The sequence below is a fragment of the Lepidothrix coronata genome, unplaced genomic scaffold (assembly GCF_001604755.1).
Source record: "Lepidothrix coronata isolate B3197 unplaced genomic scaffold, Lepidothrix_coronata-1.0 Scaffold44, whole genome shotgun sequence".
Classification (NCBI taxonomy): domain Eukaryota; kingdom Metazoa; phylum Chordata; class Aves; order Passeriformes; family Pipridae; genus Lepidothrix; species Lepidothrix coronata.
The window spans coordinates 5,429,494-5,457,026 of record NW_016690224.1 but is presented as its reverse complement, the minus strand read 5'-3'; the positions used below and the strand labels follow the sequence as shown (position 1 = coordinate 5,457,026).

Sequence of the window (27,533 nt, the reverse complement as noted above, 5' to 3'; positions counted from 1 at the left end):
TGTAGCTAAGCCAAGCACAAGGGTGCAGGCACTTCATCTGACCAGAGTGGTAGTGGGTACAGAGAAATATTGGGTATCTGGAGGGAAAAGCTTTTGTCCCTTACCCTCCCGCCGGCGGAAGTTCTTCTTGTCCTGGATGGCGTCGGTCAGCGTGGTCATCATCTCCTGCTGCTTGAGAGACAGGATGCCCAGGCCTTTGACCAGCCCTGCCAGCCCATAGGCTGCACCTTTGCGCTCAGCGTACTTATCAGACTCCAAAAGCAGCTGCATCAGCTTCTGGATCATTCCTCCTGCGTCCTCCTTAATGGCAGGCACCAGAGGTGGTAAACAGCTTGCCACTGACTCTTGAACCTGTAAAACAATCCACCAGCCATCAGACCACTAAATATTCATCACTAACATAACTCCTCCCTAGACTGCAACCCCAATGACACCTTTCTGTCACCAGAACCATTTTTCATCTCTCTGACATCCCTAAAAGTATCCTAGTGTTAAACTGCCTCTGTGGGGAACCTGAGAACTCCTCCCAGAAGGCACCTACCTGCTGAGATGGGGTGGACAAGGCTGCTATCAGTTTGCCAACAATTGGTTTCACTTTAGGGTCACTCTTGTCCAGATGTTTTGCCAGTGACCCCATCAGAATGACCACGCTTTGCCTGACAGCATCATAGCTGGCATCATTAGGAGCATTTTTCAGGAATTCTTCAAACACTGGCAAGAGAGAGTTAACATTGTCCTGAAAAACAAAACCACAGAACTTGCCACTAGAGTCCACTCAGAATGAGATTTGCTATGCTCAGTGGACTTGTTTGTTCTTCTCTGAGCCAACAACTGAACAATCACACTGTATTTACAGTTCATTTCATGTGTCACATCGCATAAAACCTTGTGCCATCCCAATAGGCAACAAATATTTCCTGCTAGAGAGAAGTTAGCTCTTCAAAATTAGATTCCCCAAGCCTGCCAGCATGATGTTCTGCCATAAGCAATGCAAGCTCCTGGGCCTGAGCATCAGTGCCTGCTCCTCTGCTTGCCCCATTTGCAAAGGGAGAGCAGAAACATCAAACAAACTTCACACAGTTTTTCTAAGAAACAGAAGGAAAGAACGAATAATATGAAAATACCCAAATTGTCTTGGGCTAAACAGGAATACAGACATTTGTCCAGAGGTGACTGGCAAGTATAAGGAAATTAGAAGCTGAGCAATTCCCACCCTGCACACCTCCCCCATGTGACACTGCTTGGAAAGGGCTGGCAGGGAGAAGGATGGTCCTCAGTTCCCTCAACGACTTCAGCTGTTTTCAGTTTAATTAAGCCAACAATCAACAAGCTGTCATGTTTTGCTTCGCATGAAGCCTGAAAAGGAATTCTCATCTTCCCAGAATTAAAAGATCCATGGTCTGATTTCACTTTTATTACTCTAGTTTTATACCATTGCAAATCCAGTTGATTCAAGGGTATTTCTTTTTTATAGCAATGACAGGGAAGAACCACACTTAGTCAACACTAATAGAACAACTCTGAATACACAAAAACTCCTAAATGAAGTTTTCAGCTGTTACAAGTAACGGCAACCTCTAAGAAAGTTGAAAAAAAAATTTTTAAAAAATAAAATCTGTGGGCTCCAAGACACTATCTACATTTTCATCACATCTCTGTTCCACTGCTAGAGAAAGAAATGTTCAGACTTACTTTGCCATGCGTGTTGAGCGTTGAAAGAGCTGCATCTAACATGCACTTCCTGACCTCAGGACTGCGATCATTCAGAGCATCCGGCACAAAAAACTGAAAGAGGGGCTTCACCTGAGAACTGTCCAGATGCTCTGAGAGCTTGTTGAGAGCCAGAGCTATGCCACACCTGTGAAGATGGTGAGCCTGTAAGCTTACTGACTTTTCACAGAATTTACTTGAGCTCACAATCACATTTGCTATCAGCAGTACATTAAAAAATTGAGAGAACGAGCCATAATGAAAACAAAGAGCCTCAGAGTGCCCAACCTCTGTGTATTTCATTACATAACCCCATGCTGCAGCCTCCCAAAAGGTCAACAATCCCTCAGCCATAGAAGGACTTTTATCTCGATTAGGCATTACAGATACTTGAGCCATCTTAGACATCAGGATCACCTCATCTGCTGCTGAAATACAGCAGCTTTACAAGGTACATCAGACTAAAGGACAGATTAGCTCAAGACAAGAAGCAAACAAGATGATCTCCAATTAAACCTGTATTGTACACAAGTAAACAAAAAGTTAATTATCCAAACTGGAATTCATCCAGTTCATTAAGGCTTGCACTGCTGCTCTTGAACTAATCAATGGCTCATACAGAGGTGAGAACACAGTAAGATAAGACAAAAATCAGACAGTCTGAGAGAAAGACTGTTCTTATTAGGACAAAGAGAAGACAGCATCCATTTGATGGAACTAAAACCATTTCAGTTCTGCCTGCCCAGTCTGCTTGAGTGGCACAAATATTCTCTACCAGAAGGACACGTGAAACCAGCAATTCAACACAATTGCATATAATTTGTTCTTCTAAATAAAAATCAAAAATTCTCATTTAGACGCACAGGAAATGATGAGCTCAATCTGAAGATGACTGTACCTTGCTTCCCACTGGTCAGGTGGTGATTCAGATATCACTCGTCCCAAAGCATCCAAAACTGGAGGTGGCCTCTGGAAGGAAAAAAATTTCATCAGAATTCCTTTTCCAAGGAGGGGGACACAGAGGATCTGTCAGCCATAGCTGCAGTGCCATTTGATAATACTGCACAGAAGTATGATACCACTAGCAGAAGAGCACGGTAAAAAAACAAGAAGAAAGTTTAGACCCCAAATGACTTAAACTGACCCTGCCCTGTCACAGCCTTCCTGGACCACCTAAGGCACACCTTCCTTCAGTACAGTGGTGCTATTGCTGGTGCAAGACACTGAAGTCTGTGAGAAGCTCAAACACAGCAGCAGTAGGCTCAATGCACATCTTCAAGAGAGACGAAAGGAAAAGCAACTAATAAAAAATACAAAGCACAAGCTCGTGCCTGTCAATCCCTTAGGACAAGAGTACTTACATAGAGCTTCTCCTGGTAAATCTCCGTGAGTTTGCTCATGACCTCTGCTGCTTGCTTTCGGTACTGAGCTACAGCTCTGGAAAGAGCTTCGGCCCCTGCTTGCCTCACTGCCTCTTCGTGGTAGATGACATCTTTGATCAGCAGAGAACAGAGGTCAGGCTGCAGCTCCAGCCCCATGGACTCCCACAGCCTGCAGGGCACACAGAGAGGTGACGGGTCACCCTTCAGCAAGGGAAGCCACTGCTTGTGCTGATATTACACTACATGTAATATCGAGGTGGCCTAGAGCTCCAGCTGCAGAGGCAAAGTCCTACAGTGCAGCTCACCGAGGTGAGCAGAGGAGAGATCCCCTTAAAACTCAATCAGCCAAGAACAACTCTCACCTCTCTGCCAGCTTCTGAATCTCATCTTTGACATCAAACTTCACTACCCAGAGGCGCCGCAACAGGTTCAGTCCATTCTTCTCATCACTGTCTGGGGTTGGCAGAACCATTTGTAGCTCCATCAGTCCCTGAATTAGTTTACAGGAGAATCAGTGCAAGGATCTGACTTTCAGAAACAGATGCTTTAAAACACTTAAAACCTTTGCCCAGTCAAGCTCTCAGTGGTTGGAAGTGTCAAAATTCATGTTTGCTGGTCAAGGACTTCCTATTGCTAATAGGTGAGCTGGTGAAACTCAGGAATAGTGCTCCACAGGCAGGATGCAGAGAGGCTCTGGTGACTACAGTCTTTTCTGCTTCTAAGTACAGACAAGACAGCTCAGGTGAGCTAAGCTGGAATTTTGTTTCATGGCAAAGAAAATCAAGCACCCTTGGGATGTTTCCTTCTATGTTCTCAGAAGTGACTAAGCTGAGGCTTTCCAATACACACATAGGAATTTTCTGACAGTTTCTCTCTCTAAGACTAAGCTCCACGCAATCATAAATAGAAAGTGTTAAGTTGTCCTAATCACACCTGTTTTAATAAAACAAAGATGTGCATAAACCCAGAGTACCCCTAAATCTAGCACAAAGAGCACTGAGCATTATCGTTCAGACTGCCTCCTCCAGCAGGCACACTACCCTAAGACTGCCATCACAGCTGAAGCCTCTCTTCATCACTGTTAGAGAAGATTCAGCTCCCAAAGATTTCAGGAATTCGGCGTGACCCTGAATGATTCCACCTACCCTGAGAGCTGCATCCCGAACATTCATGCAGGGAGACTGCAGGGCCTGCAGGAGCACGTCGATCTCCTCCTGCTCGGCGTAGGCACAGCCGTCCTCCCCGCTGCTGCTCGCGCACAGCGAGGTCAGCGCCTCGGAAGCCAACACCTAAAATGCCGCGAGGAAATATGAGGGATTCCACTACAACTTGTACTTCTGTCAAAGCAAGAGCAGAGTAGGGGCTGAGTGCTATCACAGGAGGAGGAATTCCCGAAGAACAGTGACAAAACCGAGTTCAGTCCTACTCTCTGATTTTTATCATTGACCTTTCTGCCATCTCATCCCTTAGAACAAACCCTGAGAGGAGCCACTTCTTCAGCAGAGCAAGGCCTTAGAGAAGGAAACAATGTCACCTGTGGAAGACTAAAGGATATGTCTCGTGCAATAAAACCCACAGGAAAAAAAAGATGTAGACATTTTATTCCAAGATAGCACAAACACAGGAGAAAATTGGGACTGTATCGACCACCAGCCTCAGAGACTTAAACCAGTTGAGTGCACTTCCATTATTTAGGTGCTGATGAAAGTTAGGGACAATCCTGATAGTTGTGATGCTGAGGACTCACCTGTAACCGTGGAGAACCTGTTCCTATCACCCGGGTCAGCAGAACCAGCATGTCCCTCCGGGGCAGCAACTCTGGGCCATTCTGAAAAGTGAAGATGAAAAGTTTTATGTCTTGTGACTCTGAAGTACCTTGCCTGTGTATGACATTTCTTAAAAAATCACAACCAAAACCTAGGGCTGGACAGGTACCAAAACCTGTGACATAAAACAATCTCTACCTTCTTAACTTTAACTTGCAGAATTAATCTGCTTTGTCCAGTTTACACATCAGTTGTTTTATCCCAAGGCTCATCTGATCAGCTGCTGGATCCCCACAGCTCTCACCTCATCCACCAGCAATGCCTGGCCATTTCCTGATGATCTCAGCTGAGCATGGACCGTAAGGATCTGCAGAATCTTGACCAGGAACTCCTCCTTGTCCTCGCTGTCATGAGGTGTCTCGGTCATAACCGTCTTCAGGAGAGGAAAGACTAAGGAAAATGCTGGAGCTGATAATGGGGCAGCACCTGTGAAAAGGAAAAATAACCCTGTGAGCACAGCTGATCCCTCCATGGGTTTTTTATAACACTGACTGGTATAAAATGTACACTTGGGTGTGTGGCCAAGCTTCAGCCTCATGCACAAACATGCTGAGTGACCCTAAGTATTGCTATGCCCCTGCTCCATCAGTGACTTCTGGCATTTCAGTGCCAGGTTAAGGGTAGGACTTGATGATGTTAAGGATCTTTGCCAACCTAAATGATTCTATGATTCTGTCTGGCTTTAATTAAAGTCACATTAGGATTCCAAATTACTTCCAATGCCTCAACAGTGCAAAAATACACACTGTAAATGAAATTTAAACAATTCAATGGATTAAAGTAGACAGGCAAAACTGAGGTTTTGTCTATACTGGAAATACTTGCAGACAGCAGGGGATGGGACACAAAATCAGATCCATTACACAACCAAAGCTGAAATAAAATCTATTTTAGTCAATTTTAAAGTTCATTTGTACCAAAGCAAGGGCCTGTTTGGCAGCTATATTTCCTTTAAACACTTCCTGCCAAACCAGCTAACCTGTCATTCCAGTCTTCAGCTGGATCCTTGAGAATGAGGTCCATCTAATTCTGGTGCAAATCTCAACTCCCCTCCTTGAAAAATCAAAGCTTTTGGATTCCCGCTGTTATAGATTTTGCTCCTTCCTTCTTACAGAACCTTGGCTGTAGGATATAGCAAATGCTCCTTCCAGTCCCTCAGTTAGTCCAGTTAAAATTCAAGTATCAGATGCCTAGGGAAAACATTTCCTTTCTACATCCAATCTGTGCTGACAGAGAACGCCCAAGTTTAAATTTCCAAGATGCAGATGAAGAGCACTGCAGATACAATACTGCAGTATTAGTCAGCTTATGTAGGGCACAGATACTGCAAAAGTAGTTCAAGGGAGAAGTATTAAATCCCAAACATATTGTGAGCTCCTATTTAACATGAACAGCTTCAGTAAAACCCCCTCCATTTCTGATGTGGGATTTTTTTCTCTCTGTTTTCTCAGTATCTGTTTGCTTTTACACTTTTTTTTCCATTTTGAATTATTGGACAGGTATTTCTAGGCTTCAACCACTATCCCTCTATATGTAGCAGGAGAAAGAAAGCTTTATCTGAGATGATAAATGTTCTATTTATACAGTAGCTGGTATTGACCAACATGAAAAAGATTGCTGAAAAGCCAAGATATATTCTGTAATGAATGATAAATTTTATCATCCACATTACAAGGAGGGTCTGTCTTAGGTCTCATGGTAACCAGAGAAATTAACCTCTACTAAATCACACAGAAAACAACTACATTCCAAAGAACTTTGAAAATGAGAAAAAAATCATTTGGGAATGTAACATGACTTGTCCAACAAAGTGCTATGGAAACTACTGCCTTTCTCTTCTGCAGAAGTGGAAAAAATTATTGGATATTAATTTAATTAAGCACTGTAGGAAATCTTGAAGGACTCGAAATATTTCCACTTTTCTCTGGAAATAAGCCTGAAAATGGATTCAAATGTTAATGAACTTGCACTTACTATGGCAGTAAATTGCACAGTGGAGACACTGAATAATCACCAAGCTGTTCAGCACTGAAGTGCTGTTCAACATGGTCAACTGCCACTGCTCAGCTGTGACAATGACATGTGCCACAGTCACACCTCTGCACATCTGACCGGCAGCTGAACAGCAAGGGGAGAACTGAACTACGGGGGTAAGGGACCAAACAGAACCCCACATTTCCCTTAAAAATATACACCATCTACCACAGCAGCTTTTACTGAGTTAGATGAGGAACAGCCTCAAAGCCTGGGTGAACCACCTCTATATCCCTGCAGTACAGCAGATGATGTGAGACAACCTAAGCCACCCCAGCCCCCAAAGGACACACACCAACCCTCCTCTTCTCTACTGTTATCATCAGTGGAGTGGCACAAGCACTTGTGCACCCCCCTGTGAAGGAGACTCTGGAAGTGATCTAGATTAAAACTATCTCTATTAATAAAAGAAAAAAGGTTTATTTTAACTCAGATCATACGCTTGCCCTCGTGTTACAGAGTGGAAAGAAGTGCTCCTTCTACAACCATGCCATAATAAAATATTCATGAACTGCAGCACCACACAGCAAACAAGTAGAGGCCACGGGCACTTCACTGCTGAGATCACAGATAACAAGCAATTATTTTGTCTTTCCACTTAGTCTTGCTGAATCCCTTATGCTAAGTGGTGTTGAAATGTAGGAGCTGTCCTTGGCAAAGATGAGCCTTAATTTCACTGCTATTATTTCTGTAAGAACCATTTTAAGAAAAAATACTGCTATTTTCTTTCTACACTTACTACACTTGTAACATCACTTCTACTACTACCAGCACACAAAAAAAAAAAACCCTTAAGGTTTTTCATATCTATGAAGAGTTATCCAATTAAAATAAAAAAAGTGAAACCTCACTTACAAAATATTATACAAACTTTGAAAACTAAACCAGTTTATATTTATTGGAGAGGGGGAGAATGTCAGCAGGATGTACCATATCGACCATCCTTCTTACCCGGCTCTCCCTTGCCAGTTCGGCTGGGGATGGTGTGGGCATGCAGCAAGCTGACAACTCTGTTCAGAGCAGTGGGCAGCTCTTCCTGACACCAGGACTCATCTAATTCACATTCTGGTTTCATCAGCCGCAAGGTCACGTGGCTCACTAAAGTACCTGCAAAGAAAGAACGAAGAATCCATGAGAGGACTAAACCCAAAGATTTCTCGAGAGGAAAATCCCCAGGAACACAGACTCAAGAACTGTAACAAAGCTCAGAGCAACAGCCAGGCTGCAAAGGGGCACAGAGAGGAAGGCCAGCCCCGGGGCTGACAGGGGACAGCTTTCTTCACAACATGTGTGAGTTACACTCACATCCTCTAAACTCTGCACACGGGAGATGGTCCCAGAGCAACCAACTGCTCCTCAGAGCTGGTCACAATGACCAGACAACTCCTTGTCTTTGGTCCCAGTCCTATCCAGAAGTCGTATCTCTGGGAAATCACAGTCACCTCCCTAAGAACTGTTCCAGGTGGTTTTTCCTCTTGGCTTTTCTTGGTTGTGATCCACAGCTTGTAAGAGCAAGAATTTTCACTGCCCTGCCACAAAAATAATCTACCTTGCCCTTAAATAGCAACTGCAAATACTAACCAAAGGTTTTCAGTCGAGCAGGCATGACGCAGGAAGCTAAGGAAAGAAAAAGTTTCTTAATCCTTGGAGCAGCCAAAGGAGATCGAAAAAGTGGCAAGAAGGAACTGATGAGACCAGGGATGTACTGAGTGAGACCAGGAGGCTTTTTCTTTATAACAGTGTCCAGGAGTCCTAGAGCTGTTTCCAGCTCATTATCAAGCTGTAAGAGAAACAATTCAAAAGGTTACCATAAAAAACCTCCATTGGGAAAAAAACCAAGTTGTTAAATCTAATTTCTAATAAAAGAAACAAACAGGTGATTGCCAGACATTCTCTATGTTACATCATTTTCCTTTCACCAAAATTACTTGGGTCATGGTAGCTGCAGAGGTGGCAAAAAATACAATCAAAACTCACCTCCTTCAACCGTTTTCTTATCTGAGCCTCCCTTTCCAGCTGTGCATGCATCAGCTCCTTCTGCTTGCTTGTCAGCTGCACCTCATCCTTTATTCCTTTCTTCTTCTTTATCTCCTGCAGTAGAGAGCCATAGACATTATTAAGCTAGTTATTAACACCAGCTACTCAATTAGGTAGAGAAGAAAGTTGGACACACTGAGGTTATTTGCAGTTTACTTTTAAAACAGTATCAAAATATGCTTCCAAATATATTCCCTCTTGAGTAAAGACACAAAATGGAAATCAGCAGGTTAACAACACTTTAATGTCCCATTAGCAGCATAAGTTTCTCCTGTGTTTAAGTTGGTCACAAATTATTTAATATCATTAAAAAGAGCTGTCCTCCCCAGAGCAAAGAGAAGTCAACCTTTAATAAAAGATTGTTCCAGTCAACCTGGTACACTCCCCTCCTTTCACCAAGTTCTTCCCCCCACCCACACCCTGACCAGGCCGAACAGAACTGCTGGCTGATGACAAGATGGAAGCACCTATGGAACAACTCTCACTGGGAAAGTTACACAAGACACATTGAACCAGAGATGAGGAGAGAAAACAGGGACTAGCAAGTAGTAAGTGCTCTCACAAACGGGTAGAACAGCACATCAAAATACAAATATAACAGAAAAGAAATGGATACATACAGATACAAGAGAAGACAACGTTTAATTATTCAAAGAAGGTCAGAGAATCTTTCCCACACATATGCCAGAAGCCATGCAACAACACAGATGAGTTGCAGTGAAGGTTCTGATCAGCCTGGCTTTCCTGTTCCCATCAACTCACCTCCTTCAGCTCCAGCTCAATGATTTGTTCCTTGAAGGAATAAGCTTTGTTCTCCCTCTTCATGTTAGCCTTTTTCATGCTATCCTGTTGAGCACTGAGAAGGAAAAGTAGAGAAAAGAATCAGCACTGATCTGGACTGAGATCCAGACAAAAAAATCTGGGAACTCCAGTCCAAAAAAGCATCTGACACACCCAGTCACCCACTGGCAAGATGCCAGCAGTGATCAATCCCCAGGTGCAGAGAAACAAGAAATTTAAGTCTTACCTCTGTATTATAGACTTGTCATACAGTTCTCCCTCGGGTGTCTTCATGATGGCAAATTCCTCTCGAGTGACCTGGCACAGAGCTGGATTCTCCATTGATGCTGTGATAGTGCTGATGAGCTGTGGCAGCACTCTACCAGGTGAAAGCAGAGAGAGAGATCCCACTGCATTCATAGATGACTGTCAGGGAAATGAAGGAAAAAACATAATCAGAATTCCTTAAAATTGTCTCCAAGAAGTATACCCTGCTGAGGCAGCCCCCATTATGTTCTAATCCCTAATTCCTTGTTTAGTGGGTACTTGAATCTTAACTAAAATTCTACTCAGTTGCTGGTACATTTTTCTCCCTTAAATTCCACCTCCTTTTCACCAGAGACAATCTCTTTGAACCTGCCTTTTCCTCACCTTTTAGATAGATCTCCTTCCTTATAGATCAGTTAGTACTGAACTCCTCCAGAAAATTCTCCTGTTCCAAGGTATCTCCCAAAACTACCACAAGGAAAGCAGGAATTAATCACCTGGTTCTCTGGAGTGTGGGCAGTGATCCTGGGCAAGATGTCATTCAGGTGTTTGCTAATGAAGTCTTTGGGATCTATCTTCATCTTGATGAGGAGGGCTGGCCAAAGTCCAGGCTGCACTGCCACTGGTAAGAAGAATAAATGAGAAGCAGGTTGCTGATACAATGAAATAAAGACGTACAATAAAACCCCATACACTGACCATGAGGGTCTTATCCCTGCACTTACCTACAGAAGGATGATGGCTCACCAGCAGCATCTCCAGGGCCAGCTTCTCTGGCTCAAAGGAATCCACATCAAGCCCTGCCACACTTGAGATGACACAGAGTGCCTCGAGAAGCACTCGGGGGGGAATGTATGTCCTTCCCAGCTCCGACAGCTCTCCTGACTCCATCACCAGGACCTCATGAGGCAGAACCTGGATGGACAACACCAAACCTTCCTGAGCCCTGAGCATCTCCCCACAGTAACACCAGACTGAATGCCAACAATCACCTCCCTGTCAGTAACAAACCCCTGAAGTTTTCAAAGGAAAGAAGGGATAAAGGATAACAGCAAAACCAGAGCACAGAGATGACAGCGACAGAAAGATCAGGTGTGGAGGACTATACTCAGTTGGGGTAAAATAAAACTAAAATGATCACTTCTGGCAAAGAAGACTTCGGAAAAGGTTGAGCCAGCTGGCTGGGAACAGTATGCCTGACTTCTGCAGTCTAATTTTACCCAGTATATTTTCAAAAATACTTTGTTCAGGCTGTGTCTGTTACATGGGAAGATTATTTACCAAGTCCCAGCCTTGCTACCTAATTAATACAACTTAATCTATTACACAACTTGACATGGTGCTGCCCTAGCAGCAAGCCCAATAATACAGGACTCAGTGTTTCCTCTTTTATTTTTTATTACAGTTGCCATTAAAGTATTTATATTATATTTGTTTTAAATAGGCAGCCTGAGCTATAAGCCAGGGCAAAGGAACCAGAATACAAAGAAAGGAATTAAGCACTTGGTCTTCCAGCAGGGATTAAATTTGCATTAAATTAATAGAAGGCCATGGAAAACTACAGCTTCCTCCCCAAATAATTTTGAATAATACATCTTTTTGTATATATATATGGAAGAATAGGCACACCATAGACATTTTTACTGTAATATGCAGTAATCCAGTAACAAATGGCATTCTAGGAGAACATCTGGAGCTGAATAATCTTTACATCAGGCTGTATGTCAATACTAACAGCAAATCTAGGGCAGGGAGGTGACTGGCAGTATACAACTGCCTGGGCACAGAGCAGGTTTCTTGGCTACTCACCTTGTGAGAACTGAGAACCACTTTGAGCTCCTCCAAGAGCCCATAGGCCAGTTTGTACCCTCCCAGAGAGGACAGGAGCTTCTTAACTGTTTGGTGGGCCTGTCTCCGAACGTGCCAGGTCCGACTCAGCAGGACGGCAACAAGGGCACGGTGATACTGCCTGAAAACAGACAAACACACGGGTTTAGCCAGGGAGGCAGCTCTGCAAACCAACTGGACACAAAAGCACCAAGAGTTCCACTCTCCATGCCACGTCCCAAGCCCACCCTCCCCACTGCCCACACCGGCACTCCGGGATCAGACACGGATCTGTGACAGAAGTGCGCTCTACGTACTGAACTTTACTTTCAGGCAGCCGCTGGGCATGGTCCAAGAGCAGGCGCTCTGTCAGCTGCAGCACTGTACACATGGCTGTGGGAAAAGACAAATATTTAAAATAGCATGGAACTTCATAAGGAAGCAGATATTTTTTTTTTTTACCTGAAAACAAACAAACAGCAAGCAGGACACAGTGAAATAGCTCACCAAGCTGAGCCTCTACATAATCTTCTCAGTGAAGCTAGAGATAAATCCAGCTCAGGTCTGCCAAGACTGGGAACAGAACCATGATTTCATAGAAGTGTTGTTAGCTGGATCCCAGGACAATTTTCCTGACCACTGTGTGTGACCTATTTTGGTTTAAGTTGACGGAGCAAAGCAAATGATAAACACCACACTCACTGCATCAGTACTTTAATTCCTGAGCCCTCCCCAAAGAGCTTCAGTGAAACAAAATGAGTACTGAGTGTCAGCTGTCACTGGACCCTTTGGTTTGTGAATGGATGCTCAACCACATCACACAAGCAAGAGCAGAAGCCCTGAAACATGGGGTGGGTTATAACCCCCTAAGCATGGATTTGACATCCAAGGTATCGTGATTTGGGCACGTTAATGATGTCACAGCTGGACGGCTTTGCCTAAATCAGCAACAACAAACCATGACAGTATTTACTCTCAGCATTAGTTCTTGGATCTAACACCCTAAGGGACCATTCCAAAATTTTCCAAATCACACTGTTTCAGGATATTTGCAGACTTAGGAGAGAAAATGAATGGATATGCACAGTGCCTTCAGGAAGCAGGGATTGCAGGAAGCAAAGGAGAAATTACATTTCCCATTTAGAAAACTTTACCTATTGTACCTTTGTACAAAAGATAAATTAATTCATTTCAGAGAAATGATTAATGAACTGTTTTTCAAAACTTCCAGTTTACAATGTAGATAGTCAGTAATGTTTTCTGTTGGGCACATTCCATTAATTTTTTTTTCAATTAATCTTTAAACACAATCGATCAAAACAGAGCACACACTAATTTATAGTCCAATTCATTTCTGTCTGTTATTACTCTTCCCCCACATTTCTTAAGATTTTCACCTACATTTTTTATTCTTCAGCCTTATTTTACTTTCTCCCATCTTATTCTAAATTTTATGCTTTTCCACATCCCTCAGATTAGCTGCACCTCTTTACTTACAAATGGGAACACCACTCAGATACATTTTGTTTTGGAATGATAAATGTGTGATAACAGGTCCATCAAGAAATAAACTGATTCATTGTCAAGCTTAGACTACAACTAGTCTAGGTGTACTTCTGAAGAGTACACTGTTCATTTTAATCTGAAACTCCATCCTCCAAGGATCGTAGAACAGGGCTAACAAAAACATTAGTTCTTGTAAGTACTAAGAAACAGAGTTAAACAGCAACTGGATATACAATAACTGCCAATTTACCTTCCTCTGATGCAGACTGCAAGAACTTCTCAGATGTAAAAATTTGTTTTTTCTCATCCAGAATCAGCTGCCAGAAACCACTCAGCTTAGACTCTGACAGGAAAAGAACAGATGTCTATCAAGGATGTTTCAAAATAAGTCAGAATCACCAGTGTACATAAAATACAGCAGAATTCTGTCTCCTGAAATCCCTCAAGTTACTTCTAAGCCTTACTTGTCTTCAGTACTAAAGCCTCTCATCTCTGTCATTCTGAACTATAAACATGCCAAAAAACCACCTGCTGACAAAAATACATTTCTCTGACTTACACATGTGAAATGTAAAGTCTGATTCACCTTAATCTTTCATAGGGCAAACCTTCCCAGAAATGAAGGAAAGGAGGGAAGTGGTGTGTTGCTTTTGGTAGAACACACCTGGTTTTTATATCTGACAGATGTATGAACTCAGTTCTCATGCTTTCCAAAACACTACCCAAATAACAATCAAGTAATTATTTCAATACATCAGTCAACTCCTACCATGTAAGGTCTGAGTGAACATCATCTGTCAGAATAAAGAGGAATATTGCCTTAACTGAATGGAAGCTGGAATTTGCAAAGCCATGGAAGAGCAAGAATTCTTCCTTGAATGAGACAGGAATTAATCTTTCCCTGGTTTACAAAATAGTAATGATTTTCTATGCAGAACCTATCCACAGATTAGGGAACAGTATCCCCTGCACATTATCAGGAAGAAGTGTTAACCCTCAGAACCTGTTTATATTGGATTCTGCCAGATGTTTTGTGACCTTACCAGTTTGTCCCTCAATTACAGACATCCTGCAGATCAACAAAGCCGCAGCAACTCCTTCAGTTACCATGGGAACCTGAGTACTTTGAGATGCTGCTTTTTCTACTGTCTGGATGAGCATTGGCAGCAAGTCCATTCCCTGCAATAATGTGTCACCTGAGGAGACAAGAGAGACAGGTTACAAAACAACATGGTTCTTCTCACTTTACAACCCAGGTATCAATGTTTTTTCTGCTGTCATGAGACAAGGAAAGGAATTAGAGACATGCTGGGGGGGGATTCTGAATCTCCCAGAGTATTTGCCAATCAGTAATATTAAACTGTGAAAAGCTAGATGGTAACCACTTCAGTCTTTTCCTCACAGACAGAGCAGTCCCATCTCAATACCACTTTCTGATCATGGGATGCAAAAGAAAATGCTAATTGAGTTACATTAAAGGAATTAGTTCAAATCACAGGAAGTCTGACTTCAAAGATTAATGTTTTCCTAAGAGAGGGAAAGTAAATTCCTGGCAAGTCATGACCATCTGTTCCACTTCAAACGTTCACAAGTTAAGGAATCCCAGAGGTCTAACAACTGTGGATGAAATGCTGCAGTCAAAGGGGATAGGACCAACAGATGCAAATCTCAAGAGGATCACCAAAAGATAATAATTTCTTAAGTTCTTCATTTCAAACACAGTAATTTTATTTCTTTTTTTTAAAGCTTCCAAGAGTCAAAGACACAAACCAAGATTTCAGTGAGCGGGGTGCTATATAAGCATGGTCCCTGAGCTAGAAATCTTACAATTCTAGTGTAAGACAAAAATAAAGGTGCCCAGTTTTACCTTTGAAGGAGGCCAGCATGCACTGCAGGTAGGCATGTCTCACAGCTGAAGTTGAGGTTTTAAGGCTGAAGGCTTTCTTTAGCCATTCTACCAGCTTTTTAGGAACCTCTGTGGTGAATCGAACACACCAGAGAGCCAGGACAGAGACTGCATGAACCAACGTGCCTTCGTGGACTGGGAAGAAACACAGAGCTCATGTCAGTTCAGCAACTGCATCAAGCACAGGAACATAAACCAGAAAGCAGGTAACAATGTCAGAATGCAAGAAAAGAACACGTGTGCTCCTAACAGGCACTGCACTTTTCCATGGGGCTGCTCATCACAATAGGGCAACAGACTCCATAACACAGCGGCCAAGATTCCAGATTTACCCTGAATTACAGGCCATGTGGAAATCCTGCTCAAGATAAAAGCAGCTTAGCAAACCCAGAACAAAGGCAAGAGGTCTCACCTTCTTGTTGCAGGAAAGGGATGAAAAGCTCAGCCATGGTTCCACTCAGAGCTTGGCTGGAGGGTCCAGAAACCACATGGTGACTAAGGCTGCCAATCCCTGAAAGGACAGAATTCTCTCAGCAGTTCCCAAACTACCAGCACAAAATCTAAAGCCAATAAAGAATGACCCTTCACATTTCAATCCTTGCACAGACATCTTTTTTCTTGTCACTACATCTGGATGTCACATCCACTAGGTACCAACACTGGAGGATCTCTGTCTTCATTTTTACTCAGGAAACAAGTCTTCTTTGAATAAAATATTTGGCCTACCAGCCAATTATTTCCTTTGAATAGAAAGTCAGGAACTGGCATGTGGTATCCAGCATCCTCTATGGCTTCAACTACAGCCAATTCAGAGAGACAGGCAGGGAATCCTGAAGGCTGAAATACAGATCCCTCCCATTCAGCCTTTTGCTGAATTTCTTTCACCAAAGAAGCAGTTTTCTTCTAGGATCCTCACCTGAAAGGACGCTCATCTTCTGAGCAACAACTGTCAGCTTCCCCTCTGAGCCTGCCAACAAGGAACACATGGGTGACAGGTGACTTACAGACAACTGCTACGTGCTACATCGAGAATCTTCTCCAAAATACAGCAGCTTGCCCCATTATCCCTGAGCCAGGTTGAGCCACCCCTGCCATACAAGCAGCTACAGACAACAGAAAATACAATACACAGAACTCCTTGAGGCTGACAAACCTGTATTCATCCCCACTGCTTATCCTACAATTTACTCACCCCCTAAGATGGCAAAAAGGTGTTTGCCCAGCGACTCCACAGCCGAAGGATCGCTACACTGCCGAGCCAGGTTCCTCAGTGCCACAACTGCTTCATCCATCAGCTGCACGCTGTTGGATTTCAGATGACCTAGAAAATAATGCACAAGCTAAGACTTCCTTACGACAAACTGCTTAAAATCAGCAAGGCAAGGACATATCTTTACATGTGGCTTAACTCGGCTTCTGGAACCATCACAAGAACTATTCCAGTTCCAAATTACAGCATCATCCTCCCTCCCATGTAAAACCACCTCTTCATCAGTAATGAAGCTGTTACAGGTGTAGCCAGAAAGTTGAGGAAAGCTTTATTCTGAATTCATCATTCCCCCCAGAACTGAGAGCACTTACTGGCCAGTCCTTTCACAATGTCTAGAGCATACTGGCTGAGATCCAGGTTCACAGACACGAGCAAGCAAGAGATTGCTGAAGACAGAAGAGATAATGGCACATTACATTCTGTTAAGTAACTGGTTTTAGCATTTTAATACACCCTTCCCCACAATTCACATCAAGAGAGTCAGGGTAGTAAGGAGTAGCAATAAAAAAACCCTACTGAAATTGATGCCCAGTGAATAGATTAATTCAGGATTATTCTTAGCACTCAGCTGTGAAATCCCGTCCTTGGTGCAAACAGTAGCTAAAACATACCCTGACACTTGGGATCACACCACAAATGTTGCTTTTCCACATCTAACCCTAGGATGCCAGACAATCCTGCTGCCTGCACTCGCAGGACCAGCAGCACAGTCCAGAGAGACACTGCCCCAACAGCTCCAGACCTCTAAGGAGGCTCTTTGACAGAGCAACACACAGAGACAACACACTCACTTTCAATTACATTCTCAGGACTCCGTAGCAGGGATTTCTGCAGAGTTGGCAAAACCGAGTCCTTGAACTCGGCGTGGGACATGTAGCGGAGGAGCGGGGAACAGCTGTCCTGCAAAGGAACAGAGCGTCAGCACCGCCCCCAACGCTGCCACGGACAAAGCAAAGCACCTCTGCAACAGTGTCTCACCAGCACGTGCTTCTGAGGCTTTGTCTTGCTCATAAGGATGGTCTTCAAGTAGAAATCCAGGAGAGCACTCTGAGCAAGCAGAAACACCAGATTACAGCCACATCACAACTTGTACACAGCTCCCAGCACACTGTCGGGAAACCAGGCTGGACACCCCACCTCCTTCTCCTCTGGAAGGCTGCCCTACTCCCTACATAGCAGCTTTGCTTCCACCCTCACATAAGTCAGTCAAGCAGAAGTTGCTGCTCTCTGCTCTACCCTGAGCCCAACACTCAAACCACACGGAGAGCTGCTGCCTTTCATTCCCATAACAGGGAGAAGGCAGGAAGCTGCAGTGTTGGCAACCTACAGAAATGCCCAGGCAACACCAAACAGCCACAGATCTGGCACCTCCTCTAAACATCCAAACCTCCTCTAAAGGCAGAAGTGCAGAACTACTGAATATATAGAGTGAAACAGGGGCAGATGCAAAATACCAGCCTCACTGAGACATCTGTTCAGCCCCTTCTCCATGATGACAAGTGACGCTTCTTATTCCCCCAAAAAACCAGCAGTACAACAGATGTACCTTGTATCGTTTTATAATATCCATCTCCTTCTGGGCTGTGCAAAACTGCACCACAAGTCCCAGCATTGCAGCATAACTCTGGTTTGGTTCAAGACCAAGAATGACAGATAGGTACTGATCCACCAGATCCTGGTTCTGAAGAGAAAACAGCAAGGCATGTTAACACCAGAGAACCCAGAACAGCTGTTGACTATGGCACATAAGGTTATACATCACCTCTTTCCACAGCCTGTTCAGTTTCTTCACAGCCCCATCCACCGCCTGCTTATGAGAACCTCCCAGGACTTCCAAGAGGAGCAAACACTGAACCTCCACCTGCCAAGGGCAACAGCCAAGAAAACCTTCATGCACTTGCTTCTCAGAGAGTTCATATCAAATAAGACATGCCAAATGCCACTGATTAGCAGAATCTGCCTAAGAAAATGTCCTTAGGTCATGTAAGTTCTTCCCACAAGCTGCCATTGCTTTCATCCCACATGCACCTCTTTGCAGAACCATGAATAACAGTTTTGGAAACTCCACCTTTGAAAGTAGCAATTAATATCAGATTACATCCCTTCTTAAAGTGTGTTTCAACTATATCCCAAGGTGCTGTGAGCGTGGTCACAGGTTCGTGTTGTTAAAGGAGGTGAAAAGAAAGTAAAAAGCTACTTGATACTGTATGACAGAATCTCACACTTCAAGGGAGGCACAAGAACTTCACGCCACACTGCAGATACACCTTAGAAGCACCAATAGCCACCTCTGTATGCACAGCTGCAAGACTGCCCCTTTCTCATGCTTTATACATCTCCTGCTTCCTCCAGCAGAACAGGAGAGATCAAAATACACCAGATTCCCTTGTAAACCTGGATTTTAACCTGCTGTTATCAGTTACATTCAGGATTATTTGCCATGTTTCAGCAACTTAAAGACATTAGAAATATTTAAGTCCTTATCTCCAAAGGGATACTTCTGCAAACCAAAAAGAACCTACCAGTTTTTTCCATGTTTCTCCCTGTCTCTTGTCAGGCGTCGGAAAGACTGTGCGTACAAGCAGGCACGTCCAGGAGAGCGCCAGCAGAGCTGCAGACCCACTGCTCTTACTGTTGCACAAACAGGAGAGGGAAGTAAATCTACAGCTCCCAGTAGGAAATCTACATCTACTAGACCATAACAGACCCATCTTTGCCCATGTCAGAACAGCACCTGACTGACAGGCAGTTTTGTCACACAAAAATGCAGCTAAAGCCTTCACTTCTAATGGAAATTATCAGCCCTCAGAAGCTGTTTCAGCTCTGGTTTGACACTCAGAGTTTCCAAATGGCACACCGGAGGATAAGTCTTGCCTGCTGGGAATGAGAAACCTTAGCAGAAGAAAGAGACCATTTTTGGATCTTCCCAGCGGCATTACAGAAATGAGAGTTAAATAATTTACCAGCTGAGAGTGCCCAAAAAGTGACTCAAGATTTCTCACCTGCTGCTCAACTTTACTGTCAAGAGCTTCCCAGCCTTAGATTGCCAAATCTTTCCTCAGCTCACATTCCCTCCTGGCACACTGCGTGGTTCTGGTTTCTGCCAACCCTCACCCCCTCCCTCTGCTCCAGGCAACAGATCCCACCTCGCAGCTCCCTGAGGATCCTCACCCCCTTTAGATCTCTATTTCAAAGTGAAAAAATGTAAATAGTGTCCCTGCACACAAGGCCAGTCACCACGACTGAAGGGTGAATATCCTGTCACTGCAAGCCTTGAAACCCAGATCAGGGATTTTTCTAAAGCTGCACTTAGTTCAGCCACAGAGGCACTACAGGATGGCACCCTGTGGCCTGTGTCAGCTCAGCAATACCCTAAGTCACCCTTTGGAACCACAAGTGTTTCCAGAAGTTACCATAAGAGCTCCTTGTTGCTCAGCTCAGCTTCCAATTTCATTATCTCCCTGTCTATACTAAGGGATTGAATTCCACCAGCTGAAGACCTGATGGGTAAGGAAATCCCCTTTCCTAAACATTTTGGAGACTGTTTCTGGATAAAAGATCTGAAGTTTAACAAAAGCAAAGCTGTAACTCAGACCCAATCCACCAGCACTGATACCAGGATATTTACACTGCTTTCCCAGAAGACAAGAAAGAGGTAAGAGAGGAACATCTGAAAGGCACTAACAGTTTTGTCTCTCAAGGTTTTTAACACCTCTGCCAAACAGCAGCAGAACAACCACTCTGAACACAGGAACAACTACCAGCAACTCAGAACCATTTCCACACAAGGCAACTCATCCAGCACCTGGGAACTCCAGCCTTGCCACCGATCCCTGAAGACTGCAGAGAGTGCAGAAGGTTTCTTGCCGTTGCCTCCGGCTGGGACTCTGCGAGCTGCTGAAGGGCCGACTGCAGGGCTCTGCGGGACGCTGCATCCCTGCAGTGACAAACGTGCCAGTGAGCACCACAAACCTGCCAACATCACACACAGGACTCTGTGTGGAGATAGTAACTACTTTATCCTTTCTGTTCCAAAAACCGGAAAAGTTTCTGGCAGAAAGCTCCATTCCCTTCCACAAACGACAGCAGTTACGTGGAGGCTCTCCAGCACGCTGCAGAAGAAAACAGGTTCTGAACAGCTCCTCTGCAAGAGATCATGATTTAATCCCATCTAGAAGTGTCTAAAAGGCATCTAAAAGACACCTCGGTCCTGCTTCACAAGGACATGGGTGTTCATTCTTGCAAACTGAACCACAGGACAAAAGTTTTAATTTCAAAATTAAAGGTAAAATGCAAGGCAAGTGTTGCAAAACTTTCTAATGTCAAACCTACCCTGAGAGCCTAATTACAAATGACACCCTTCAGTGTCACACACATGTCTGTGACATTGCATGCTAACATTTCCAGATGCTCCAGAACAGTCTAACTAACAAACATGTAAATACTGATAGATTAAATCATACAGCCTTTCCGCATCAATTTACTCACCGGTATCGATGCAGAGTAAGGCAGAAGAGTTTGCAAAGGCCCTTCACTGCACCCTCTGGAAGATCTGTAACAACGTATTCCAAAATATTTCTTCATAAATTGATGAGCTCTTAATCTTTAACACAAACGCAATTCACTCCACAACTGAAATCAGTAAACTGCTCACATCACATCTATGAAACTGCTTGCAAGTAAAAGTTTCCTCTTTTTGTATGTTTTATGCATATTTTTAAAAATAATGGCAAAAATTGGGACACATGGAATACAGCCATCTTCAGAAAATGAGAGAAATAAGAAAGTTTTAAAAATTTGCTTCAGCTGTTTTATTCAGACCACTTGAAATTTTCTACACTCCCCTCCCTAGACGTGTATCTGAATATTCCATGAGAATTAAAAAAACAGGCTGAGTCAGGAGAGAAACAGGCAACTGAAACACTAATGAAGAACTAATACACACAGTGCTACAACTACTGACTGGAAAAAGCACATGTGCCAAAAACCAGGGTTCTGTGCTACCTACAAACTCCACACTTGGAATTAACGCTGTGACGGAGCACAGACTCCAAATGCTGCCAGCATCCCCCCTCTCACAAAAACACCCCTCATACAGCCCTTGAAACAAAACATTTTAATATTCTCCTCCACCCTGGTAAGCAGGACAACGTCCCCCAAGCTCTTACCTTTCCCAGAAATGCATTTTCCCAGCTCACTGAGGATCTCTCTCCGTTCCTTCACGCTGGCTGTAGTTACTTTTACCGCGAAGCGCTTCAGTGTGTCAGAAATCTGAAACCACAAAGAGGAAACAACATCAGACTGCCTTTGATATCAACCCACAGAACACAAACCAGGCAAGTAGAACATGTCATCTGCTGCCACATGACCTCTCAGTGCCCAAATGTTGGGCATCCACGGTCTCATCTGCCAGGGAAGGGTCACTGTGCACCACACCATGAAACTCTGTCTCCTTGGCTGAAGGATGACTGCTCTCTGTTTGCTAACCTGTCCCCCTGGCACAGTGCTCATGCTCTGTAAGAGACACCCCTCTAAAAGTAACACAGAGTAAGAGCTAACACCAATAACCTGGAGTGCAGGACCTTTGAAAGCAAAAAATAATGCACTTCAAGAACTCAAAGGAGCTTTTCCATGTACGTTATAGCCTAAAGCCCAGGCAGCCCTGAAGAGAGACTCCAAACTGCAGACAACCCAGGGTGACTGGAACAGCCCATCCTAAAAAGCTGACCTATGGTTCCAGGTGTCAGTAGTTGTGAAATTCTGTACTGGCATTTCCTGTTTTCCAAAATTAACAAACACATTGCAAGGATTTTGTAAAATGGACTTGCCAGATTAGAAAAGGTTGTGCCTCGCTACCAAATTCCTCCACGTGCCATCAGCCGTGTCCAAGGTTACCCAAGCAAAACAAAAATCACATCACACAACCCAAAGGTTTTTTTATGCCTGTGCTAATGTGTGCTGGGATCTGCTGGAGGGATGGGACTGAAATCACTCACCTCTGCATTTACAGAAACCAAAACAGAGCTCTCCAGGAAGGGCTTCTGAAATCCCGCTCTTAAATTCAGCCACTTTATATCTTAACAATAATCATCATCTTTTGGAAGGGCAGCAAATGAGCATGTCTTTAGAAACTCATCAAAACTGTTCCTTCTCCCTTCAGTCTTTTTCAAAGAGCTTCTCAGGAACTGCCTTCAGTGAAGCTTTTTGCTGACATGCTGGAAGGCCAATCCTGCTCAGCAACTACCTGGGATTTAGGGACCATCCACATCTCCCTGAGCCTGTGACCACTTCACAGCCCCAGCTCTCCTTAAAATTGGCTGGAAGCAGGGTTGCACCCCTGAACAGCAAGGACTTGGTTGAGCTGTGGAGGACAACCAACAACCGACAGAACCAGAAGCCATTAAGGAGCTGCTCTGCCTTCAAACCTTCCAATACAGGAGTTCATCATATGCAAACTCAAACCAAGCTCCACTTACTCAAACTGCTTAATCACAAGTAGGCAGGCAGATGTACAAACAGGAAAAACGTGTTTAAATTCTCTCAACAGTCTAGAAACTGAAATTATAAATTATGTATAACACTACAGGACTTCCCCAGCATCTCAGTGACTTAAAGAACCTGCACAAACCCCGACTCCCCAGTCCCCACGCAAGAGCAGCTGGGACAGGCTACACTTATTTGCTTTTTCCTTTTATTGGGACGTTTATGTACACACGCATACAAAGCCAGCCTACAAGCAACGCTGCTGCAGGCAAACAGAGAGAACAAAAAGGTAATATAACAAAACAAGTTAGGAAGCCCTAAGTTGAGAAGACCGGAGTTTGCCTTGGGAACACCTCAAGCCCATCAGGGTTAAACAGGCGGTCCCGGACACGGGAAGCGGCACACCGGGCTCCCCCGGCGGGGCGGTGTGAACCGGGGGAGAACGGCGGGCCCGCCGAGCCCACCGAGCCCGGCAGCCGCACAGGGGTCGCAGCCGGGCGTTGACCGGGACGGAAGCCGCCGCCCCCCGCTCCTCTCCGGCCCGGCCCCGCGGCAGCGCCGGCGGCGGGCGGGCCCTTCCCGCGGGCCGGGCACAGCGCAGTGCGGGCCCGCCCCGGGCCGGCGGACACGGCCCCGGACGGCCGCGGGTACCGAGCCGAGCCCCGCCGCCAGGCCGGGGGCACAGCGGGGCGGGAGCGGCCCCGAGCGGAGCCCCCGCAGCCCTGCCCTGCCCTGTCCGGCCGGGCCGGCGCGGCCCGTCCCGCACTCACCTGCGTGTCGGCCGCCATCGCTCCGCCGCGACCCCGGAACCGGTAGCGGCTTCCGGGGCGGGCCCGGCGCCGGGCGATGGGCGCTGCCCGCCCGTCCTGGGGAGCCGCGGCTGCTCCGCACGGCGGGACCCACCTCGAGCGCGGGGGGACAGGCACGGACGGGCGGCGCCTGCAGCGCCCAGACCAGCTGCGGGCGAGGCCTCTGCTCAGCTCGGCCGGGAAGGGCTGAGCTGCCGGCGGGTGCAGAGCAGCGGCACCGAGAACAACCCTCCCCTGCAGCACACGGGGAGGAGGAACAACTGCTCGCCGACAGCACACGGGGCTCCAGGAACTGCTCCCCTGCAGCTCCTCGGCCCGAGGAACAACCGCTGCAGCACATGGGCCCCCTCGGGTTACACTTTACCCAAGCCCCAGGTGATGTGGAGACTACACTACGGATGCAGGCACACATGAAGGTGTAAAATAGCTTTTTATTTCTTCCATTGGGCCAACTGTGACACAAACAGACAGGTGGTGGCTGCTGTTAGTCAAAGAGACCGAATCCCATGTCCTCATCAGACTCCTCCGACTCCTCCTTCGCCGCCTCCTTTGCTGGAGCAGCAGCAGCAGCAGCAGCAGGTGCAGCTGCTTCAGTGACCACAGGCATGGCTGCCACAAAGGCAGAGGGGTCTGCCAGGAAGGCCTTCACCTGCAAAGGAGTCGGAAAAAAAGGTAAACTCACAGGAAACAAAACATTTTGAAGGGCTGAACCTTTGCAATTGCAAAGGCAGCACTTGCAGCTTGCTAGAAGCCAAACGTGCATTTATCACTGCCAGTTATGAAGAACCAAAGGCACTTCAGCTACACTGAAGCCAGTACCTTTTCAGCCAGTGGGAAGGTGTAGTCGGTCTCCACAGCCACGGCCAGGACACGCTTGTACCCGTTGATGATGGAGTGGGGCACAGAGGCAATGGTTGGGTACCCAATTTGCAGACAGATGCTGGCAACATTACGAACACCCTGTGGAGAGAGAGACACTGAGGAACAACCTGGACTAGAAACCACAGCAGAGGATGGCCAAGTGATGACTTCTTCAATGCCAACAGGAGGGACAATCAAGGCATCAAGATTTAAATGTCACTGATGTCTGCTCTCTGGTGATCGGTGACAGAACCCGAGAGAATGACAAGGAGCTGTGTCAGGGGAGGTTTAAGCCCGATACTAAGAAAAGATTCTCCCCAGAGAGGGTGGTTGGGCACTGAACAGGCTCCCCAGGGACGGGGTCACAGCCCCAAACCTGCCAGAGCTCAAGGAGCATTTGGACAATGCTCTCAAGCACAAGGTGGTATTGCTGGGGTGTCCTGTGCTGGGCCAGGAGTTGGACTTAACGATTCTTGTGGGTTTCCTTCCAATTCAGGATTTCCTAAGATTCCAAACAGCCTCACTTTTTGAAGCAGCTTCAGATGAACAATCCCACATACAGGGCACCAGGGAGAGCTCCTGGCTCTGCAGGACCTCACAGAAAATACCACACAGGGCCTTTCACTCTGGGGCAGTGCTGGCTCCCACAGCAGCAGGGCAGAGCACAAGGGACATGGGTTATGGTGCTCACCTCCAGGAAGCGCTTGTGCAAGGTCTCCTCAGTGATGTCCAGCACTTCAGGGTTGTAAATGCTGCCATTGTCAAAGACCTGCTGGATCACCAACCCGAAGGAGAACGGGGAGATGTTCAGCATGTTGAGCAGGGTGGCTTCGCTGGCACCTACTTTGTCTCCAGTCTTGATGAGCTGCACGTCGCTCTGAGGACATCGGGGGAAAAGCAGTGAATACACACAAAGAAATTCCAGCACATGAGTTCAAGGGGACACAAACACAAATGGTGAAAATGGAGCAAATGAGCCCAACACATACACTCCACAAGCCAAGCCAGACACCCTCCTTCCAGTCCCCAAAGTGCAGCAGTCACACTGCTCATACAGTATCTAAGAATTAATGGGAGCTTTGGCCTTCAGAGTTCCCTGAGCTGCCACAGTCAGAGCCCCCAGTGAAGGAACAGCTTTGACAACTGCAGCACGCAGCTCACTGACCAGAATTTCAATGGTTCCTCTGGAAATCTTCGTGGTGATGCCCAAGGCCTGGAAAAAGGAGGTCTTCTCTGGCCCAAGGCCCGTGTTCTGGGCTGGCACAGTCACATCACAAGGAGCAATAGCACCGGCACGGGCAGCAGCTGGCACCTGAGAGAGGGGAGAAGAGAAGCTGCAAGAATGCTCACCTCAGATCTTGTGGGATCATCTCCTTGCTGACACATTCCTCCAGGATGGACAGCACCCAAGCACACACCAGTGACACAGCTGAACTCAAGCAGTTTGTGTAAGGCTGCAGGGGCCAATTCCCAGCCCTTCAGGACTCCTACTAATGACGAATCCTCCATGAAGACTCAGTTTTATTTTTCATTCCATAATAACAGCCCAGAGATGTGGTGAGGGCTGGTCTCCCGTACCTTGTTAGCCAGCAGCATGTCCCGGATCTCGGTCAGATCCTCCTTGGTGAAGACAAAGCCCACATTCCCACGGATGTGAGGCAGCAGCCTGAAGGGAAGACGACAGCCTTCAGTTCTGTTTCTCAGACAACATCCCCTCCTCCCAGACAGAGCACCCAGAAGTGCCCTCAGGCAGCAGTACCCACTTTTCTAGGGCAGGGTTGTTCTCCAGATGACCACGAATAGCTTTGCGCATCATCGTGTTCTTCCCCATCAGCACAACGGCCTTCCCACGCAGGGACATGCGGATCTGCTGCATCTGCTTGGATCCCACATTGTCTGCTCCCACAATGAAACATTTTGGGTAATCATCCAGGAGTTGCTGTAACAAAAAGAACACTGTAACTATACAAAGACAGCCAGACAGAGCAGAGTGCTCAGAGCACAGAGCAGCATTAAAACCTCCACACGTTAAAACGTACAAAAAGGCTGTCAGAAGTTTCAGAGTGCTGAGCTCCAGCTGAGGCTGAGCGTGCCACAGGCTGCACGTTTCACTCAGCCATCGAGTCACATCCCTGAACATGTCACCTCTGCAACTACCGCAGCAGATTCTCACAGGAAAAACTGTGGATTGTCTTAATATCTTTCTAATACCACGTAATCCTTCCTTAAGCAGATACACCACAGCACCCATCTCTTTAAACAAGCCCCCGCATCACGGCCCGCCCGCCTCCCGCTGCCCCGCGCCGACACTCACGATGATTTTCATAAAATAGTTGGACTTCCACGTAGCCCTGTCTTCCCTGGGCATCTCGGCGGTGCTCCAAGGATCGCCCGGTGGGTTTAAAGACGAGCTGGGACCTGCCAGAGAGAAGCACGGTCAGGTGGGTCCGCACCCTTCCCTCTCCTTTCCTCCTCTCCCCAGTCCGGCCACGGCCCAGGACCCCGAGTACACTCCGGGTACACCCGGGGTACGCTCCGGGTCCGCTCCCCCCCGTCCCGGCCGCCCAGCCCCGCCCGTGCCCCGGAGCCGCCGCGCCGCGCCCGCACCTCCACGAGGGCTCCGGGAAAGAAGGGCCGGAGGGCGGCCCCGCCTCCTTTTATACCGCGGCTCAAGTCCAATCACAGCGAGCCGCGGCGCTGCCTCCCCTCCGCCCATTGGCTGCCCGCCGCGTCAATCACCCGAGAGGCGCGTGACGCCAGCGGAAAGGGCGCGGCAGTCGCGCGCGGCTGGGCGACGGCGCCCCCTGGCGGCGGGAGGAGCGCACTGCCCCCCCC

The 27,533-nt window shown here is 46.2% G+C and overlaps 2 protein-coding genes across 3 annotated transcripts in view; both read right to left on the bottom strand.

Annotated features, from left to right (window-relative positions):
* Positions 1 to 23,885, bottom strand: part of GCN1 (GCN1, eIF2 alpha kinase activator homolog) — a 40,294-nt gene extending 16,409 nt beyond the window's left edge. The window contains exons 1-34 of one of the 2 annotated variants that reach the window (XM_017814158.1): positions 23,799 to 23,885; positions 21,714 to 21,816; positions 21,034 to 21,097; positions 20,351 to 20,482; positions 19,068 to 19,176; positions 18,308 to 18,406; positions 18,092 to 18,226; positions 17,524 to 17,592; positions 17,337 to 17,445; positions 16,857 to 16,931; positions 16,468 to 16,596; positions 16,192 to 16,242; positions 15,688 to 15,786; positions 15,237 to 15,410; positions 14,413 to 14,565; positions 13,620 to 13,712; positions 12,181 to 12,256; positions 11,846 to 12,005; positions 10,762 to 10,951; positions 10,534 to 10,658; positions 10,017 to 10,195; positions 9,752 to 9,845; positions 8,930 to 9,043; positions 8,534 to 8,732; positions 7,904 to 8,059; positions 5,163 to 5,344; positions 4,840 to 4,920; positions 4,238 to 4,381; positions 3,455 to 3,582; positions 3,072 to 3,261; positions 2,609 to 2,679; positions 1,693 to 1,858; positions 542 to 736; positions 105 to 351 (exon numbers count right to left, since the gene is read on the bottom strand). In XM_017814158.1, the coding sequence (XP_017669647.1) occupies positions 105 to 351; positions 542 to 736; positions 1,693 to 1,858; positions 2,609 to 2,679; positions 3,072 to 3,261; positions 3,455 to 3,582; positions 4,238 to 4,381; positions 4,840 to 4,920; positions 5,163 to 5,344; positions 7,904 to 8,059; positions 8,534 to 8,732; positions 8,930 to 9,043; positions 9,752 to 9,845; positions 10,017 to 10,195; positions 10,534 to 10,658; positions 10,762 to 10,951; positions 11,846 to 12,005; positions 12,181 to 12,256; positions 13,620 to 13,712; positions 14,413 to 14,565; positions 15,237 to 15,410; positions 15,688 to 15,786; positions 16,192 to 16,242; positions 16,468 to 16,596; positions 16,857 to 16,931; positions 17,337 to 17,445; positions 17,524 to 17,592; positions 18,092 to 18,226; positions 18,308 to 18,406; positions 19,068 to 19,176; positions 20,351 to 20,482; positions 21,034 to 21,097; positions 21,714 to 21,816; positions 23,799 to 23,816 (4,309 nt within the window). In that variant the 5' untranslated portion in view covers positions 23,817 to 23,885. The remainder of the gene's footprint in view (positions 1 to 104; positions 352 to 541; positions 737 to 1,692; positions 1,859 to 2,608; positions 2,680 to 3,071; positions 3,262 to 3,454; positions 3,583 to 4,237; positions 4,382 to 4,839; positions 4,921 to 5,162; positions 5,345 to 7,903; positions 8,060 to 8,533; positions 8,733 to 8,929; positions 9,044 to 9,751; positions 9,846 to 10,016; positions 10,196 to 10,533; positions 10,659 to 10,761; positions 10,952 to 11,845; positions 12,006 to 12,180; positions 12,257 to 13,619; positions 13,713 to 14,412; positions 14,566 to 15,236; positions 15,411 to 15,687; positions 15,787 to 16,191; positions 16,243 to 16,467; positions 16,597 to 16,856; positions 16,932 to 17,336; positions 17,446 to 17,523; positions 17,593 to 18,091; positions 18,227 to 18,307; positions 18,407 to 19,067; positions 19,177 to 20,350; positions 20,483 to 21,033; positions 21,098 to 21,713; positions 21,817 to 23,798) is intronic. The other variant, XM_017814157.1, reaches the window with a different exon arrangement.
* A 363-nt stretch (positions 23,886 to 24,248) lies between these two features.
* RPLP0 (ribosomal protein lateral stalk subunit P0) lies at positions 24,249 to 27,412 on the bottom strand. Its single transcript, XM_017814360.1, has 8 exons — positions 27,306 to 27,412; positions 27,013 to 27,116; positions 26,462 to 26,637; positions 26,277 to 26,364; positions 25,864 to 26,010; positions 25,390 to 25,575; positions 24,657 to 24,797; positions 24,249 to 24,486 (listed from the first exon to the last, which is right to left on the bottom strand). Exons 2-8 carry the CDS (start codon positions 27,064 to 27,066, stop codon positions 24,322 to 24,324), a joined length of 957 nt encoding a protein of 318 aa, XP_017669849.1. The 5' UTR covers positions 27,067 to 27,116; positions 27,306 to 27,412; the 3' UTR covers positions 24,249 to 24,321.
* Between the last annotated feature and the right edge of the window lie 121 nt (positions 27,413 to 27,533).

Excerpts from the sequence above, each read along its gene's own strand:
- RPLP0 (XM_017814360.1), bottom strand. The coding sequence starts at position 27,066 with ATGCCCAGGGAAGACAGGGCTACGTGGAAGTCCAACTATTTTATGAAA. Across the intron at positions 26,011-26,276 it reads ACATGCTGCTGGCTAACAAG|GTGCCAGCTGCTGCCCGTGC; the intron begins GTACGGGAGACC and ends CCCCTCTCTCAG. Across the intron at positions 25,576-25,863 it reads GAGGAACCATTGAAATTCTG|AGCGACGTGCAGCTCATCAA; the intron begins GTCAGTGAGCTG and ends CGATGTCCTCAG.